At 42.9% G+C, this 19,648-nt stretch overlaps 1 protein-coding gene across 3 annotated transcripts in view; it reads left to right on the top strand.

Moving 5' to 3' along the window:
- The window catches only part of GJA5 (gap junction protein alpha 5), an 86,856-nt gene extending 67,731 nt beyond the window's left edge, over positions 1 to 19,125 (top strand). For 2 of the 3 annotated variants that reach the window (XM_069760662.1, XM_069760661.1), the window contains exons 2-3: positions 12,737 to 12,900; positions 17,835 to 19,125. In XM_069760662.1, coding sequence (XP_069616763.1) covers positions 17,859 to 18,953 — 1,095 coding nt within the window. In that variant the 5' untranslated portion in view covers positions 12,737 to 12,900; positions 17,835 to 17,858 and the 3' untranslated portion in view covers positions 18,954 to 19,125. Of the gene's footprint in view, positions 1 to 324; positions 344 to 12,736; positions 12,901 to 17,834 lie in introns of those variants that run through there. The other variant, XM_069760663.1, reaches the window with a different exon arrangement.
- Positions 19,126 to 19,648: the final 523 nt, after the last annotated feature.

Raw genomic sequence — 19,648 nt, 5'->3', positions numbered from 1 at the left:
CAGGATAGGGATGAGGGGGCCATGCATACCAGGATAGGGATGAGGAGGCCATGCATACCAGGATAGGGATGAGGGGGCCATGCATACCAGGATGGGGATGAGGGGGCCATGCATACCAGGATGGGGATGAGGGGGCCATGCATACCAGGTAAATATGGTAATTTTGTTTATTTTTATGGTACAATTTATAGTTCTGTATAGCACCCTACTTTCTCCTACATAATTTACAGAAATTGGAAAAGAACTCCAAGTGTGGTAAAAAAAAATGTAACTCTCCCATTGTTTTTTGGGTTTTATTTTCATAGCATTGATTGTGCAGAAAAAAGACGATGTGCTTCTCCAGGTCAGTGCAATTATGGCGGTGCCAAACTTGTATAACCATTTTTAAAAAAGCTGTGGTTATTATTTACACTGCTCAAAAAAAGGGAACACTAAAATACCACATCCTAGATATCTCTGAATGAAATATTCCAGATGCAAATTTTTATTCATGGCATAGTGGAATGTGTTCAGAACAAGAAAACATAATTATCAATGTAAATCAAAAAGAATATCCCATGGAGGTCTGGAGTTGGAATTATACTCAAAATCAAAGTGGAAAATCAAATTACAGGCTGATCCAACTTCAGTGGAAATGCCTCATGACAAGGAAAAGAGGCTCAGTATTGTGTGTGGCCTCCACGTGTCTGTATGACCTCCATATGAATATTCACTGCACGCCACGCCCATAGTCCCAATGTGGAGAGCAATTAGTATTTCGGAAGCTCAATATTGCATGTCTGGGCATGCTCCTGATGAGGCAGCGGATGGTCTCTTGAGGGATCTCCTCCCAGACCAGGACTAAAGCATCCTCCAACTCCTGGACAGTCTGTGGTGCAACGTGACATTGGTGGATGGAGCGAGACATGATGTCCAAGATGTGCTCAATAGGATTCAGGTCTGGGGAATGGGTGGGCCAGTCCATAGCTTCAATGTCTTCATCTTGCAGGAACTGCTGACACACTCCAGCCACATGAGGTCTGGCATTGTCCTGCATTAGGAGGAACCCAGGGCCAACCGCACCAGCATATGGTCTCACAAGGGGTCTGAAGATCTCATTTGCCACCTAATGGCAGTCAGGCTAACTCTGGTGAGCACATGGAGGGCTGTGCGGCCCTCCAAAGAAATGCCACCCCACACCATTACTGACCCAATGCCAAACTGGTCATGCTGAAGGATGTTGCAGGCAGCAGATCGCTCTCCACGTAATCTCCAGACTCTGTCACGTCTGTCACATGTGCTCAGTGTGAACCTGCTTTCATCTGTGAAGAGCACAGGGCGCCAGTGACGAATTTGCCAATCCTGGTGTTCTGTGGCAAATGCCTGCACGGTGTTGGGCTGTGAGCACAACCCCCATCTGTGGACGTCGGGCTCTCAGACCATCCTCATGGAATCAGTTTCTAACCGTTTGTGCAGACACATGCACATTTGTGGCCTGCTGGAGGTCATTTTCAGGGCTCTGGCAGTGCTCCTCCTGTTCCTCCTTGCACAAAGGTGGAGGTAGCAGTCCTGCTGCTGGGTTGTTGTCCTCCTACGGCCCCCTCCACATCTCCTGGTGTACTGGCCTGTCTCTTGGTAGCACCTTCAGCTTCTGGACACTACACTGACAGACTCAGCAAACCTTCTTGCCACAGCTCGCATTGATGTGCCATCCTGGATGAGCTGCACTAGCTGAACCACTTGTGTGGGATGTAGAGTCTGTCTCATGCTACCACGAGTGTGAAAGCACAACCAACATTCAAAAGTGACCAAAACATCAGCCAGAAAGCATTGGTACTGAGATGTGGTCTGTGGTCCCCACCTGCAGAACCACTCCATTATTGAGTGTGTATTCATAATTGCCAATAATTTCCATCTGCTGTCTCTTCCATTTGCACAACAGCATGTGAAACTGATTGCCAATCAGTGTTGCTTCCTAAGTGGACAGTTTGATTTCACTGAAGTTTGATTTACTTGGAGTTAGATTCTGTTGTTTAAGTGTTCCCTTTATTTTTTTGAGCAGTATATATTATTTGACATGACATGCTGCTCTCTTTTTATTGAATTTTTGGGGAAGGTGCAGCAACAAAAAAAATGGCAAGTCTATCCATTTGTTTTTTTTCCCCTTACAGCATTTAACCTAATGTGTTAATTCATTTCATATTTTAGTAGTTTTTTGGACTCATATGAGCGTGGTGATACCAAATACAGTTAGGGCCAGAAATATTTGGACAGTGACACAAGTTTTGTTATTTTAGCTGTTTACAAAAACATGTTCAGAAATACAATTATATATATAATATGGGCTGAAAGTGCACACTCCCAGCTGCAATATGATAGTTTCCACATCCAAATCGGAGAAAGGGTTTAGGAATCATAGCTCTGTAATGCATAGCGTCCTCTTTTTCAAGGGACCAAAAGTAATTGGACAATGGACTCTAAGGGCTGCAATTAACTCTGAAGGCGTCTCCCTCGTTAACCTGTAATCAATGAAGTAGTTAAAAGGTCAGGGGTGGATTCCAGGTGTGTGGTTTTGCATTTGGAAGCTGTTGCTGTGAGCAGACAACATGCGGTCAAAGGAACTCTCAATTGAGGTGAAGCAGAACATCCTGAGGCTGAAAAAAAAGAAAAAATCCATCAGAGAGATAGCAGACATGCTTGGAGTAGCAAAATCAACAGTTGGGTACATTCTGAGAAAAAAGGAATTGACTGGTGAGCTTGGGAACTCAAAAAGGCCTGGGCGTCCACGGATGACAACAGTGGTGGATGATCGCCGCATACTTAATTTGGTGAAGAAGAACCCGTTCACAACATCAACTGAAGTCCAGAACACTCTCAGTGAAGTAGGTGTATCTGTCTCTAAGTCAACAGTAAAGAGAAGACTCCATGACAGTAAATACAAAGGGTTCACATCTAGATGCAAACCATTCATCAATACCAAAAATAGACAGGCCAGAGTTAAATTTGCAGAAAAACACCTCAAGAAGCCAGCTCAGTTCTGGAAAAGTATTATATGGACAGATGAGACAAAGATCAACCTGTACCAGAATGATGGGAAGAAAAAAGTTTGGAGAAGAAAGGGAACGGCACATGATCCAAGGCACACCACATCCTCTATAAAACATGGTGGAGGCAACGTGATGGCATGGGCATGCATGGCTTTCAATTGCACTGGGTCACTTGTGTTTATTGATGACATAAGAGCAGACAAGAGTAGCCGGATGAATTCTGAAGTGTACCGGGATATACTTTCAGCCCAGATTCAGCCAAATGCTGCAAAGTTGATTGGACGGCGCTTCATAGTACAGATGGACAATGACCCCAAGCATACATCCAAAGCTACCCAGGAGTTCATGAGTGCCAAAAAGTGGAACATTCTGCAATGGCCAAGTCAATCTCCAGATCTAAACCCAATTGAGCATGCATTTCACTTGCTCAAATCCAGACTTAAGACGGAAAGACCCACAAACAAGCAAGACCTGAAGGCTGCGGCTGTAAAGGCCTGGCAAAGCATTAAGAAGGAGGAAACCCAGCGTTTGGTGATGTCCATGGGTTCCAGACTTAAGGCAGTGATTGCTTCCAAAGGATTTGCAACAAAATAAAAATATTTTGTTTGGGTTATGTTTATTTGTCCAATTACTTTTGACCTCCTAAAATGTGGAGTGTTTGTAAAGAAATGTGTACAATTCCTACATTTTCTATCAGATATTTTTGTTCAACCCTTCAAATTAAACGTTACAATCTGCACTTGAATTCTGTTGTAGAGGTTTCATTTCAAATCCAATGTGGTGGCATGCAGAGCCCAACTCGAGAAAATTGTGTCACTGTCCAAATATTTCTGGCCCTAACTGTAGCTGGGTTTTTTAATAGGACTTCGAAGTGAAGAAAGGAGGCACTCTCTGTCTCATATAAACTTATTTAATTGCAAAATCATTAAAAAATGAATGCGGGAGAATGCAGGTGCAAGAGACAACCAATGGCCGTTTCGCATACAATGGTGCTTCAAATGGTTCAAACACTCGGGAACCACTGAAGCAGCATTGTGTGCGAAATGGCGGTCGTCCATCTCTTACACCTGCATTCTCCAGCATTCATTTTTTGACAATTTTGCAATAAAATATGTTTTTATAGGGCAGAGATTTCTTCGAAGTCTTATGAAAATCGTGCGAGTTCCTGTATAATCTCGGGTTGTGTGCCGTTATCCTTTCAAGCCGTGTGAGTTGTGAATGGTGATGTTTTTCTTTTTTTTTCAATTTTTTACACATTGTCTTTTTTTTTACTCTATTAAATTGGAAAAAGTTGATAATTCATTTTCTTATATCTATATATACACTGAAAAATATATATGTAGTATATATATATAGATAGATATGTATATGCAGTATATATATATATACATATATATATATATATATATGTATATATTTTATACTATATTTGTTTTTTTTTGTTTTTTTATTCATTGGTGATTTAATTTTCATACCACTTTAGAGAACTTAAATATAATATATGTAGATGTTACAAGATTTTTCATGGCAACTACTGAATCCTCATTTATTATGCAAAAAAAGATGACTGCTGATCTTGTGTCACTCGATACTCGGCCGATTTGTGCTCAAGGCTCTGGATCAGCAGCAACGCCTGCCTATCTTGTCCTCTCGGAGGATCTGGCGCAGTTTCAGCGGGGCTGACCGAGCCACGACTGTGATAAGACTCATTATATGCCAGGCTGGATTGTCTCAGACTTTCTCACGAAACATTCTCCGAGGTTTTTTAGCTCGTGTTTTTATGTAATCACTGTTCTAGGGGACAACACTAGAGTATCACCAGAATTGATCAAGGACCCTGCGAAATAAAATGTGGTGAAGGGCCACAAAACGTCCCTGTTGGGGTATGTACGCACCACGTCTTTTTCAGGCGGATTCTGCCCAGAATCCACCTAAAAAAACATCCCAGAAAATGAACCTAATGTACAGCAATCTTAAAACAGCATCGTAATGTCCCGTCTTTTAACCACTTGAGGGGTAAGAACCTGACTTATTTCTGAATTCTTCACTGACTTAAAGGGGTTATCCAAGACTTTAAGTTCTTAGCCCCATGCGCAAAAATAATAACAGGCACTTATTTGCTAAATACCTGCCTGGCGCCGATCTCTGTCAGATCACAATGGTCATGGATCGCTTTGCCTGCGATTCGGCGGCTTCCCGAGAGCAACGACTTCTGTTCCACCGATTAACTGCCGGCTCCCCACTTCCTAACTGCGGGGAACTAACTGTCAATCAGCTTGATGCCTGCAGTGATGGCTTGTTGAGGTAGAGGATGACCTACTCTGATGACGAGAGGTGAAATGAATCCAGAGAATAGCCAGCTGTGTCGGCAGAGATCGACCCCATTTAGAACAGGGGTCTTGCGTAAAAATAATAAAAGTCCTAGCCATCTCCTTTAGCAGTATAAGGTGAAAGCCTCCGACACAAGAACAAGGGCGAAGCCACTGGCCAAGTCACCTCAGGAGAACAATCGTGGAAATTTTCTTGAAGTGGGCAGGCTACGTCTAAGATTGGAAAACTCAGATTTAGGTCTAATGCAAACGTCCATGAAACATGGTCCGAGTATGGACCGCAATACATGGACTCGGCCGCGGGTCTCCTGACCTGCAGCACGTTCGGTGTCGAATCTATCAGTGCTCACGTGACATTGTTGTGCCATGAAGGCACTTCAGCTAATCGGTAGATATTGACTCCACATTTCTACGAAACGTGAGTGGAGCACAATATTTTTTTCTCTGAATGATGGAGGGGGTTCTTGACTCGTTTTTCATTACTGGATGATGTTCCTCTTTATCTATTAGGTCTGTAATATATCATAGGTTGTAGCCACAAGCCGTATCCGATGAGGTAAGAGATAGTTGTAGCAAAGCTTTGGGTCGTTGCCTGTAAAGATTTTGCTGTCCTTTTGAAGTTGGCCTTTTTAGGTTGTTCCTTTGGGTTTCCTAAGTCTGAGGAGAAGCTCTGCCAAGACCTTAAACTCCCGAAACTTCAGTAACCTGTTTTATAAAATAAATGAAGGGAAAGATTTATTACTCTCGCGGCTCCATGGCTACAACGTCGTTTCTGCTCCTTCAGAATAAAAGAGGTTGCATGAGAAAAATTCAAAGGTGGAAATTAATATTGAGATGTCCTACAAAAATGTGGAGGCAAGACTTTGCTCCAAGGCTAAGGAAAGTCTGATGGGTTTTGATAGACCTTCTTAACGCCTTAATTTGTTGTGTAGAATATTGGAGAAAACAAGACTCTTCTGTAATAAAAAAAAAAGCTGATAACTAATGCTGACGGGCGGCGGCGAAAATATCCTATTGAGGTCCCCGAGGACATTCTGAACACTTAGGCCGTGTTCCCACGTAGCGTAAATGCTGCTCTTTTTGTGCAAAAAATCTATTGCCTTTAACAGCTCAATCATAGTGGATGTAATTTCATGAAAGCTTGGGGCCTTTTAAAACGCTGTTGTATTTTTGGGTGAATTTTTCACCTGAGCCTGAAAAAATGCAATTGTGATTATAAGTGCAGAATCTATTCTGTTTTTGTACTGTAAATGGACGGTTATGAGGGGGCATCTGTGGCCAGACACTTATGAGGGGGCAGCTGTGGCTGAATGCTTATGAGGGGGCACCTGTGGCTGGATGCTTATCAGGAGGCTGTGGCTGGACACTTATGAGGGGGCACCTGTGCCTGGACGCTTATCAGGGGGCTGTGGCTGGATGCATATGATGGGGCTGTGGCTAGACACTTATCAGGGGGCTGTGGCTGGATGCATATTGAGGGGGCACCTGTGGCTGGACACTTCACAGGATTCACTCATCCATATATCGCTGTGGATGGCCGGGCACACCCGTTCACTTCATGTACAGTCCATTGATTACCAGCTCTAATACCTTATCTTTTCTATGGTGGAGCTGTAGGGGAATTGAATTCTTGCTGCCAGGTTCCCCACCGACAACAGCTAATCACTGATGGTCCCAGCCGTGGACCACCCCTTTAGTATTTATCCACGCACTGTAAGAGGTGGAGACACCCCTGTTGAATTAAAGTGGGCTCAGTAAATTTTACAGGCCTGTTTACATCATCATTGAGCCTGATGAACCCTCCAGTCCGACCGCTGGGCCCTATAGAATAATACAGAAGAGTTTTTCTTCACTGCGGAAAGTTTATAGAATTTGATTCATGTCGGCGTAGTTCATATTCCCCATGACAACCCTTACGCAAGCTTCACATGTACACTTTCTGTAAGAGATCACATGTGGAGGCAATATTTTGACATTCCCAATCCTGTACATATTTTTTGTTCTGGTATCATAAGGCCCACACCCGAGCACAGATGTGCGTGGTGCACAAAGTCCCACCGACACGCGGTCAAGATGCAAACTAAAGCCGCAAGAATAACGAGAGAGTCCACGGAGACTCAATGCAGTGAGCGCAGCAAATCCCTACAAGTCAAAAATGTCCTCTATCAGAAGAAACCATGTAATAGAGCGGAGAGGCCCCCGGAAACCCTAGAATGCAGCCTGCATCCGCGGCACCATGCACAGGCGACTGCCCGGACTACAGAATCATGGAAGAAGCACTCTGGGCTTTTCCTGTAGATGTTTCCAAATTCGACCTCCAGAATTATCAAAATTTCTGTGCTCTCACACAGGGCGCCACATGCTCTTAAATGTCTGAATCCTGGAGCGCCACGTACAAAAAAAAAACTTTCAGGAGCACCACTTTCCGGAAGGACACTGTGGTGCCTAAGAGATTCTCCGAGACTTCCAGAAGTTTGAAGGTTCCCCTTGTTGTGGCATATATGGCACTCCCAAATCGGGACATTTGAGTCCATGGATATAGTCCGTTTAGTAGATGTAGTAAGATTGTAGCTTCACACATAGTTGTCAACAATCTTGAATTTGCTGAGATGGTCCTGATTTTTCAAGACCGTTCCTAGAAAAATGTGGGTCTTTCTTTTGCTAAAAGGAGTGGGGTGTGCGGTCTCACTTGGTTTGAGGTTGCTCCCAGGCATGGTAAGGGAGATCCAGGGTGGCAATGAAATGTCTCCATTCTGCCAACAATTTTAGAAAATACGCTTCACATTATTTGCAAGATGTATGCCACTGACTGGGTTTAATATAATGGGCACAAGGGGCGTCTACTGAGATCTGTCTGCTAGGTCACTAAGGTCTGAGCTAAAGGACTCCATAGGAAGATGCAGTGGAATACGCCGATTGTGGTGACCACAGAGATGACCCCACGGTCTGATGTTAGATATCCACACTCCATCATGGAGCCCGATGAGCCCCATAGAATAACATTGTTCTCCTTATTTATGTGCACAGTGAGGTCATTATCAAAATTTCTGTGCTCTCACACAGGGCGCCACATGCTCTTAAATGTCTGAATCCTGGAGCGCCACGTACAAAAAAAAAACTTTCAGGAGCACCACTTTCCGGAAGGACACTGTGGTGCCTAAGAGATTCTCCGAGACTTCCAGAAGTTTGAAGGTTCCCCTTGTTGTGGCATATATGGCACTCCCAAATCGGGACTTTTTAGTCCATGGATATAGTTTATTATAATGTGCACAAGCGGCGTCTACTGAGATCTGTCTGCTAGGTCACTAAGGTCTGAGCTAAAGGACTCCATAGGAAGATGCAGTGGAATACGCCGATTGTGGTGACCACAGAGATGACCCCACGGTCTGATGTTAGATATCCACACTCCATCATGGAGCCCGATGAGCCCCATAGAATAACATTGTTCTCCTTATTTATGTGCACAGTGAGGTCATCGCTCGGCGGGGTCTTGCTCTGCAGCTTTACATAATGTGCAGGGGCCCCGCGACGGCCTCAATAAGGTATTCTATAATAATTGCCATATTCAACAGTTGTAAAAACTTATTCACCCCAACTCGTCATTATGTTCTCACAGCTGAAAAATATATGGAATATGTAGATAGATAGATAGATAGATAGATAGATAGATAGATAGATAGATAGATAGATGATAAATAGATAATAGATAGATAGATAAATGATAAATAGATAGATAATAGATAGATAATAGATACATACATAATAGATAGATAGATAGATAGATAGATAGATAGATAGATAGATGGATACATACATAATAGATAGATAGATAGATAGATAATAGATAGATAATGATAGATAATAGATGGATAATAGATAGGTAATAATAGATAGTAGATAATAGATGACTCCTTCCATGGAAGTCTTCACACAGAGGCTGGCCTGTCATCTGTCTGAGATGGTTTCGTGACTCCTGCATTGAGCGGGGATTGGACTCGATGACCCTGGAGGTCTCTTCCTACTGTAACGTTCTATGTTCTATGAATTATTATGAATTATGGGGGTAGATTCCCGGCCGTTTCCTCGCAGACTTGTCTTTCTCCGGTTTCCTCGCTCTTGGCACATGAATTACTGGATGAGTTTTCCTATACACAAGTGACATTTACATTCTTGCCCTATTACTTGCACATTCGTGCAGGAGTACGCTGGAGTCCCTAGGTGTGGACCTTACAGAAGTTTCTAAGTTTCTGTCCTCGCACAATTACTGTAGGGAATACCTGATTACTGATAGCCAGAATACAAAACAATAAAGCTGGAACTTTTTTATTGTCTTACGATCAGAAAAAAAACATGGCTGGTTTCTTCTAAAAAACCATCACTATCGCTGCCCGTGGTTTGTTTGTTTCTTTTATCACAGCTCAGCTTCTTAGTAATTGCTCTAAGCTGAGCTGCAGTACCACCCACAAGCTGAAGACAGAAGTGGCGCTGTGTTTTGGAAGGAACAAAATCATGTTTTTCTAGTTCTGGGCAATTCATAATACTTAGTTCCAGCAGTTTATGAGTTTTCTTGGTGTAACAAATGCTGAATTTCCAAAAGTGACAACTACTAACAGCAGCCATTCCACTTTTACATGGTGATTGTCGGCCAGTTTGCCTCAGGCCCTGAGAATTCATTTACCCAAATCAATTATTCGGCCTCAAATTAGGTTTATTAGTAAAATGTACAAAGTTTTTTGCACTTTGAAACAAACCATGAACAATATAAATAGCTGAACAAGACTAATATATCAAGGTGTTTCTCCAAATGTATCAGAAAATACCACTTTTACTGACTGTTGCAGAATTATTCACCCCCTAATGACCAGTGTCTTAGCACTTTGCTGCACCGCCTGTTGCAGAAGTGATGCGAAGCCGGACACCAGCATCTGGCAGCTTTCCAGAGGAATCTAAGCCCACTCCTCGTGGCCAATGGCCTCCAGGTCACTAATATTCTTGGGTTTGCTGCATCCACCTTCTGCACATCCCACCAAAGATTTTCTATTGGGTTCAAGTCAGGTACCTGTGAAGGCCACTCCACAATCCTCTAGGACTTATTCTGAAACAACACTTTGGTGGACAGTGGAGTGTGCCAGAAGGGCCAATGACGCTCAAGCTTCAGCTTTCTCACAGAAGGAATTACATTTTCTCCTAGTGTTTCCTGATCCATGATTGAATCCATCTTCCCCTCAGCCAGTTGCAGGTTTCCAGTGCTAAAGGAAGCAAGGCAAACCCAGAGCATCACCAAATTCCCACCATACTTCTCTGTAGGCACCACCATCCTTCACCACAGACATCACCGAACCCCTGCCAGACTTCACCAAAACACCACAATGCTTTCCTGTAGAAATCACCGAGCCTCCACCATGCTTCACTGTAGGTATCACCGAGCCACCACTATGCTTCACTGTAGGTATCACCAAGCTACCACCATGCTTTACTTTAGGCATCACGGAACTGCCACAGTGCTTCATAATAGGAATCATTGAGCCCCTGCGGGCTTTACTGTAGGTACTATTGAGCCTGTGATATACTTCATTGTAGGTATTCCCAACCCCACACCATGCTTCACTGTAGACATCATGAGACACCACCTTTCCTGTAGGAAACACAGAGCCACTGCCATATTTTACTGCAGGCATCACCGAGCCTCCGCAATGCTTCACTGTTAGTTTCAAAATAGCTCCAACAAAGTGTTAATCCGCACAGCGGGGAAGCCCACTCAGTGCACAGGTAATTGCATGAACTGATGCTGCTAGCATGTATACAGCAGTAAGTGCTCCGTGAGCCGGGGTGCCACTCCAAAGAAAATAGCCACAATGGATACAAAAATTGAAAGGAAAGGATGGCACTCACCTCACCAGTTAAAAAACTTCTTTATTCCAATAATTTAAAAGATCGGCGTCGGGAGGATGGGAGCAGGAGTGGAATGGACGACAGCCGTTTCGCGCTGTAGTGGCGCTTCTACTGGTCACGCTGCAGTGACCAGTAGAAGCGACACTGCAGCGCGAAACGGCTGTCGTCCATTCCACTCCTGCTCCCATCCTCCCGACGCCAATCTTTTAAAGTATTGGAATAAAGAAGTTTTTTAACCGGTGACTGCCATTCGTTCCTTTCAATTTTTGTATTAATTGTAAGTTTCACTGAGCCCTCGCCATACTTCACTGTAGGTCTCACCAAGCTCCTGCCATGCTTCACAGTAGGCATCACAGAGTCATCACCATCCTTTACTGTAGTAAATACTGAGCCACCACCATGCTTCACTGTAGGCAACACCGAGCTCATTCCATACTTTTCAGTAGGTATCACCAAACTCCCTCCATGCTTTACTGTAGGCATCACAGAGCCACCACCATGCTTCACTGTAGACAACACCTAATCCCCACCATGTTTCACCGTAGGTATCACTGAGCACCCGCCATGCTTCACTGTAGGTATCACCGAGCCATGGTTATACTTAACTGTAGGCAACACAGAGCCATTGCATTACTTCACTGTATGTTTTACAATTTACTACCATGTTTTATAGAAGGTATCACTGAGCCCCCATCATGCTTCACTTTAGGTATCACAAAGCCCCCATCATGCTTCACTTTAGGCATGACTGAGCCTCCGGCATGCTTCCCTCTAGACATCAACGAACCTCCTCCATGATTCACTGTAGATATCACCAAATCCCCACTATGCTTCACCTTAGACATCATTGAGCTACCGCCATACTTTACTGTAGACATCACTGAGCCACCATCATTCTTCACTGTAGGCATCACCAAGCCACCTCCAAACTTCACTGTAGGCGTTACCGAGAAGCTCCACTTCCATCTGTGTCTCTGTATCTCTATCTTTTCAATGCCTTCACATCTTTTAGTATCCTTTTCGCTGTTTGAGCAAAGCATTGATCTCTTCTCCTAACTTTCTGGACCACTCTCTTAATTAGCCATACTTCTATCATCTGACTAAACATCTCAATCAATGAACGCCTTGCCCATCCAGGTATTTGATGTGTTTTAAATGAAGAAGAGATGAAGAAACGCAGCCCTTGGGTATTACATCCAGTTCTAGAGACCGATGTGCTCCTAAAAGGGACTCTATTTAGGGCGTGAATAATTACGAGACTGCAGTAGTAGCATTTTGTGGTGAATTTGGAGAAATTACTTGTAATATTAATTGCTTTTAGCTATTGCCATTGTCCATATATGATTGATTTTATGCAAACAATATACAGTTTTTGCTAAATAGTGCAATTTGCAATCGGGGGTTGAGTAATCTTGATTTCAACTGTACATGTATAATAAAATATTACAACCTGAAGGGTGTTATTACTTTTTCTTCTCTTGTTTCCAGGTACACTAACTACATTCTAAGCTGATCCAGGTGCCAATCTCATCACCGATGCACGGACCACAAGATGACCATGGAGAACAATGACTGACTTGTGTGATGGCCATCAGTGAGCAGCTGACCAGCATCTTCCCTTGTGACTGATGAAACCACGGGACAAGCCTAATGTAATAAATGTATTATCATTATAGTATTCTGTAGTCGCTCATGTCCAGTATGACATGTAACCCCTGATACCCAGGAACATATGTGCATGGGTATGAAATATCGCTACCCTTAGTCTAGAGTTTTCATACTAAAAGTGTACACTGAGAACTAAATCAACCAAATGAGTCAAAAATATTACACATCTTTTATTGAACAAAATGATCCAATATCACAATTCTGTGACAAAAGTATGTGAACCTTTGCTTTCAGTGTCTGTTGTGACCACAATGTGCATCTAAACGTTTCCGGAAAATTATTTATTAGTCCTGCAAATCGGATGGAGCAATTTTAGCCCAATTCTCCCTACAAACCAGCTTCGCCTCTGTCATTTTGGTGGTTTTCTCCCATGAATTTTTCGCTTCAGGTCCTTCAACATTTCTATAGGATTAAAGTCGGGTCTGTGACGTGGCCATTACAGAACTGTAACTTTCTTCTTCTTCTTTAACTATTGTCTTACTGCATATCCCATGTTCTCTTGAGATTTAGCTCATGGACAGATATCCTAACTTTTTTTTTTTTAATTTTTCAATAAAATTCAAAATTCATTGTTCTATCAATGATGGCAGCCGTCCTGGCCTAGATGCAGCAAAACAGGCCCAAACCAAGATACCACCACCATGTATCACAGATAGTATGATGTTTTTATGCTGTAATACAAGGTATTTCTTTCTCCAAACATAACACTTCTCATTTAAACCAGAGATCTCTATTTTGGTCTCATCTATCCACAAAACATTGTTCCAGTAGCCTTCTGGCTTGTCCAATTGATCTTTAGCAAACCAAGGACAGGCAGCAATGTTCTTTTTGGAGATCAGTGGCATTTTCCTTGCAATCTTGCCATGCACATCATGGTTGTTCAGTGTCCTCCTGATGGTGGAATCATCAACATTATCATTAGCTAATGTGAGAGAGGCCTTTAGTTGCTTAGAGGTGACCTTGAGTTCCTTTCTGACCTTGTTGACTATTATACATGATTCTCTTGGAGGGATTTTTGTTGGTTGACTGCTCCTGAGAAAGGTAATAATGGATTGGACTTCCTCCATTTTTACACAAATTGTCTGACTGTGAATTGGTGGAGTCCAAACTCTTTAGAGATGGTTTTGAAACATTTTTAAGACTGATAGGCGTCAGCAACTCTTCTTCTAAGGTAATAAAAAATCCCTTATGTCCTTGTGATGATACACTCGTATTATCAAGATCAAAATGTATTTGATATATCCCCACTATTTATATAAAACAGGTCGCCCACTCACCCCTTGTTGTCATCCTATTGATTGAAAGCACCAGACTCTGATTGCACCTTCAAATTATCTGCATAGAGTAAAGGTTCACATACTTTTGTGTCTCACAATGATGTGATATTGGATTATTTTACTTAATAAAAATGTGACAAAGTGTAATGCTTTCTAAACATTTATTTGATTTTGTTATTTATCTATTCTTAGGTCTTATGTGATAATCTGATTTAGTTTTAAGTCAAATATACAGTTATATGACAAAGTTTGGGCACCCCTATTAATCTTAAGCTTAATATTTTCTAAAAATTGTTTTTTTTGGCAACAGCTATTTCAGTTTCATATATCTAATAACTGTTGGACACAGTAATGTTTCTGCCTTGAAATGAGGTTTATTGTACTAACAGAAAATGTGCAATCTGCATTCAAACAAAATTTGACAGGTGCATAAGTATTGGCACCTCACCAGAAAAGTGACATTAATATTTAGTAGATCCTCCTTGTACAAAAATATCAGCCTCTAGTCGCTTCCTGTAGCTTTTAATGAGTTCCTGGATCCTGGATGAAGGTATTTTTGACCATTCCTCTTTACAAAACAATTCCAGTTCAGTTAAGTTTGATGGTCGCCGAGCATGGACAGCCCTCTTCAAATGATCCCACAGATGTTCAATGATATTCAGGTCTGGGGACTGGGATGGCCATTCCAGAACAGTGTAATTGTTCCTCTGCATGAATGCCTGAGTAGATTTGGAGCGGTGTTTTGGATCATTGTCTTGCTGAAAGATCCATCCCCTATGTAACTTCAACTTTGTCACTGATTCATGAACATTATTGTCAAGAATCTGCTGATACTGAGAGGAATCCATGCGTCCCTCAACTTTAACAAGATTCCTGGTGCCGGCATTGGCCACACAGCCCCAAAGCATGATGGAACTTCCACCAAATTTTTACTGTGGGTAGCAAGTATTTTTCTTGGAATGCTGTGTTTTTTGGCCGCCATGCATAACGCCTTTTAGTATGACCAAACAACTGAATCTTGGTTTCATCAGTCCAAAGGACCTTCTTCCAAAAAGAAATTGTCTTCTCCAAATGTGCTTTTGCACACCTCAGCCGACTTTGTTTGTGGCGTGCTTGCAGAAACGGCTTCTTTCGCATCACTCTCCCATACAGCTTCTCCTTGGGCAAAGTGCGTTGTATAGTTGACTGATGCACAATGACACCATCTGCAGCAAGTTGATGCTGCAGCTCTCTGGAGGTGGTCTGAGGATTGTCCTTGACTGATCTCACCATTCTTCTTCTCTGCCTTTCTGATGTTTTTCTTGGCCTGCCACTTCTGGCCTTAACAAGAACTGTACCTGTGTTCTTCCATTTCCTTACTATGTTCCTCACAGTGGAAATTGACAGGTTAAATCTCTGAGACAGCTTTTTGTATCCTTCCCCTGAACAACTATGTTGAATAATCTTTGTTTTCAGATCATTAGACAGTTGTTTTGAGGAGCCCATGATGCCACTCTTCAGAGGAGATTCAAACAGGAGAACAACTTGCAAGTGGCCACTTTAAGTAGCTTTTCTCATGATTGCATACACCTGGCTATGAAGTTCAACGCTCAATGAGGTTAGAAAACCAAAAAAAGTGCTTTAGTAAGTCAGTAAAAAGTAGGTAGGAGTATTTAAAACAAGAAAATGATAAGGGTGCCCATACCTATGCACCTGTCAAATTTTGTTTGAATGCAGATTGCACATTTTCTGTTAGTACAATAAACCTCATTTCAAGGCAGAAACATTACTGTGTCCAACAGTTATTAGACATATGAAACTGAAATAGCTGTTGCAAAAAAAAACATTTTTTATAAAACATTAAGCATAAGATTAATAGGGGTGCTCAAACTTTTTCATATAACTGTATATATATATATACTAGATGGTGGCCCAATTCTAACGCATCGGGTATTCTAGAATATGCATGTCCACGTAGTATATTGCCCAGCCACATAGTATATTGCCCAGCCACGTAATATATTGCCCAGTCACGTAGTATATTGCCCAGCCACGTAGTATATTGCCCAGCCGCGTAGTATATTGCTCAGCCACATAGTATATTGCCCAGTCATATAGTATATTGCCCAGCCACGTAGTATATTGCCCAGCCACGTAGTATATTGCCCAGTCACGTAGTATATTGCCCAGCCATGTAGTATATTGCCCAGCCACGTAGTATATTGCCCAGTGACGTAGTATATTGCCCATCACATAGTATATTGCCCAGTGACGTAGTATATTGCCCAGTCACATAGTATATTGCCCAGCCACGTAGTATATTGCCCAGCCACGTAGTATATTGCCCAGCCACGTAGTATATTGCCCAGCGACGTAGTATATTGCCCAGCCACATAGTATATTGCCCAGCCATGTAGTATATTGCCTAGTCACATAGTATATTGCCCAGTGACGTAGTATATTGCCCAGCCACGTAGTATATTGCCCAGACACGTAGTATATTGCCCAGTCATGTAGTATATTGCCCACCACGTAGTATATTGCCCAGTTAGATAGTATATTGCCCAGCCACATAGTATATTGCCCAGTAACGTAGTATGTTGCCAAGTGACGTAGTATACAGCACAGAGCCACGTAGTATATTGCCCAGCCACATAGTATATTGCCCAGCCACGTAGTATATTGCCCAGCCACATAGTATATTGCCCAGCCACGTAGTATATTGCCCAGTGACGTAGTATACAGCACAGAGCCACGTAGTATATTGCCCAGCCACATAGTATATTGCCCAGCCACGTAGTATATTGCCCAGTGACGTAGTATGTTGCCCAGTGACGTAGTATATTGCCTAGTGACGTAGTATACAACACAGAGCCACGTAGTATATTGCCCAGCCACGTATGTCACAGGTTAAAAAATAAAAAATAAACATATACTCACCTTCCAAGGGAGCCCTTCTAGTCATGTCGCCTGTGTGCGGTGCACTCGGCAGCTTCCGGTCCCAGGGTTGGTAGCGCAGGACCCGGGATGACGTCACGGTCACATGATCGTGACGTCATGGCAGGTCGTTCTCGTGCAGGCGCGCAGGACCTGTGATGAGGTCACGGTCACATGACCGTGACGTCATGGCAGGTCCTTGTCGCATACCATCCTTGCCACCGGAACCTGCTGCTTGCATGGCGCGGTTACCGAAGCGTGGAGCGGAAAAGGCAACGGAGGGTGAGTATATAATGATTTTTTATTTTTTTAATTATTTTTCACATTAGATCATTTTACTATTGACGCTGCATAGGCAGCATCAATAGTAAAAAGTTGGTTACACAGGGTTAATCGTGGCGGTAACGGAGTGAGTTACCCGCGGCATAACGCGATCCGTTACCGCTGGCATTAACCCTGTGTGAGCGGTGACTGCGGAGAGTATGGAGCGGGCGCCGGGCACTGACTGCAGGGGAGTAGGGAGGGACTAATCGGACTGTGGCCATCGCTGATTGGTCACGGCAGCCATGACCAATCAGCGACTGAATATCCATGACAGAAAGAAGGACAGACAGACAGACGGAAGTGACCCTTAGACAATTATATAGTAGATATATGTATATATATATAAAAGCAAAAATACCAGCATAGTGATCTAACACTGTTTTCATTCCTTACTTCCACAGAGTGAATTAGTGCCATAAGGAGCCATGGGGGACTGGACCTTCCTTGGAGAATTCCTAGAGGAAGTACAAAAACATTCCACAGTGGTGGGAAAAGTATGGCTAACCATCCTCTTCATTTTCCGAATGTTGGTTCTGGGCACTGCAGCCGAATCTTCATGGGGAGATGAGAAATCTGACTTTATGTGTGACACCACCCAACCCGGTTGTGAGAATGTCTGTTACGACAAAGCATTCCCCATTTCTCACATTCGGTTCTGGGTTCTACAGATTATTTTTGTCTCCACTCCATCACTTCTCTACATGGGACACGCCATGCACACCGTTCGGATGGAGGAAAAAAAAAAGCTCAGGGAAGAAGAAACCAAATCCAAACAGGAGATAAATGGAGACTCCACGTATCACCAAAAGGAGTATCCTGCCGGAAAAGTAGAACTTCCATATCGGGATGAGGTGAGCGGGAAGATCAGGCTTCAAGGAAGTCTACTGAACACTTACGTGTGCAGCATTCTCATCCGCACGGTGATGGAAGTGGCCTTTATTGTTGGACAATACATGCTCTACGGGATCTTTTTGGATACCCTCTACATATGTAAAAGGAAACCATGCCCCCATCCCGTCAACTGCTATGTGTCCCGGCCAACTGAGAAGAACATCTTCATCGTCTTTATGTTGGCTGTTGCCACCCTCTCGCTTTTACTTAGTTTTGTGGAGCTGTACTATCTATTGTGGAAAAAACTCAGGCAGAGATTATCTGCCCAGTCTGAGAACAGTCCCAGTCCACCTAGAGTGGCCACCATAGAACCGGAACACCGGTCACAAAACTGCACCCCACCACCAGATTTTAACCAATGCTTGAACGCTAAGGGTAAGTTTAACAACCCTTTCAACAACAGTCTGGCATCTCAGCAAAACACAGCCAATTTTGCCACCGAAAGAGTCCAAAGTGAAGATGACATTTGCCAAGGGCAGTTCATCCACATTAACTATGCGCAAAACGCTCCAGTGAACAACAATTCAACACCCCACCAAATGCCCAATGGGTACTGCCACAGTGGACGCCGCTTGAGTAAAACCAGCCGTACGAGTAGCAAGGCTCGGTCAGACGACCTGGCGGTGTGAACTACTATGGAGATTTTTTGAGTAATCTTTTTTTATGTATCTGTTAATTTCGTATTTATATAACAATAGAAAACATTTTGATTTCTGGATGTAATCCCGGGAACTCATTTTGTACTGTACTTTATGCCTTAAAACATTGTGCTAAACAACAATAAAAAGAATCTTGCCGATATATTGTAATTCACATGATTAACAATTCGTCAGTAGAGGTGACCAAATTTAAAGGGACACTGTCACCTGAATTTGGAGGGAACAACCTTCAGCCATGGAGGCGGGGTTTGGGGGTTTTTGATTCACCCTTTCCTTACCCGCTGGCTGCATGCTGGCTGCAATATTGGATTGAAGTTCATTCTCTGCCCTCCATAGTACATGCCTGCACAAGGCAATCTTGCCTAATTATTACCACCATATAGTGCCTAATTATCACCACCATACAGTGCCGAATTATCACCACCATACAGTGCCGAATTATCACCACCATACAGTGCCGAATTATCACCACCATACAGTGCCGAATTATCACCACCATACAGTGCCTAATTATTACCACTATATAATGACTAATTATCACCACCATACATTGCCTAATTATCTCCACCATACAGTGCCTAATTATTACCACTATATAGTGACTAATTATCACCACCATACAGTGCCGAATTATCACCACCATACAGTGAGTAACATAGTAACAT

The sequence above is a fragment of the Ranitomeya imitator genome, chromosome 3, assembly GCF_032444005.1.
Source record: "Ranitomeya imitator isolate aRanImi1 chromosome 3, aRanImi1.pri, whole genome shotgun sequence".
Lineage (NCBI taxonomy): Eukaryota > Metazoa > Chordata > Amphibia > Anura > Dendrobatidae > Ranitomeya > Ranitomeya imitator.
The sequence above is the reverse complement of the archived record's forward strand: the minus strand, read 5'-3'. Positions and strand labels throughout refer to the sequence as shown.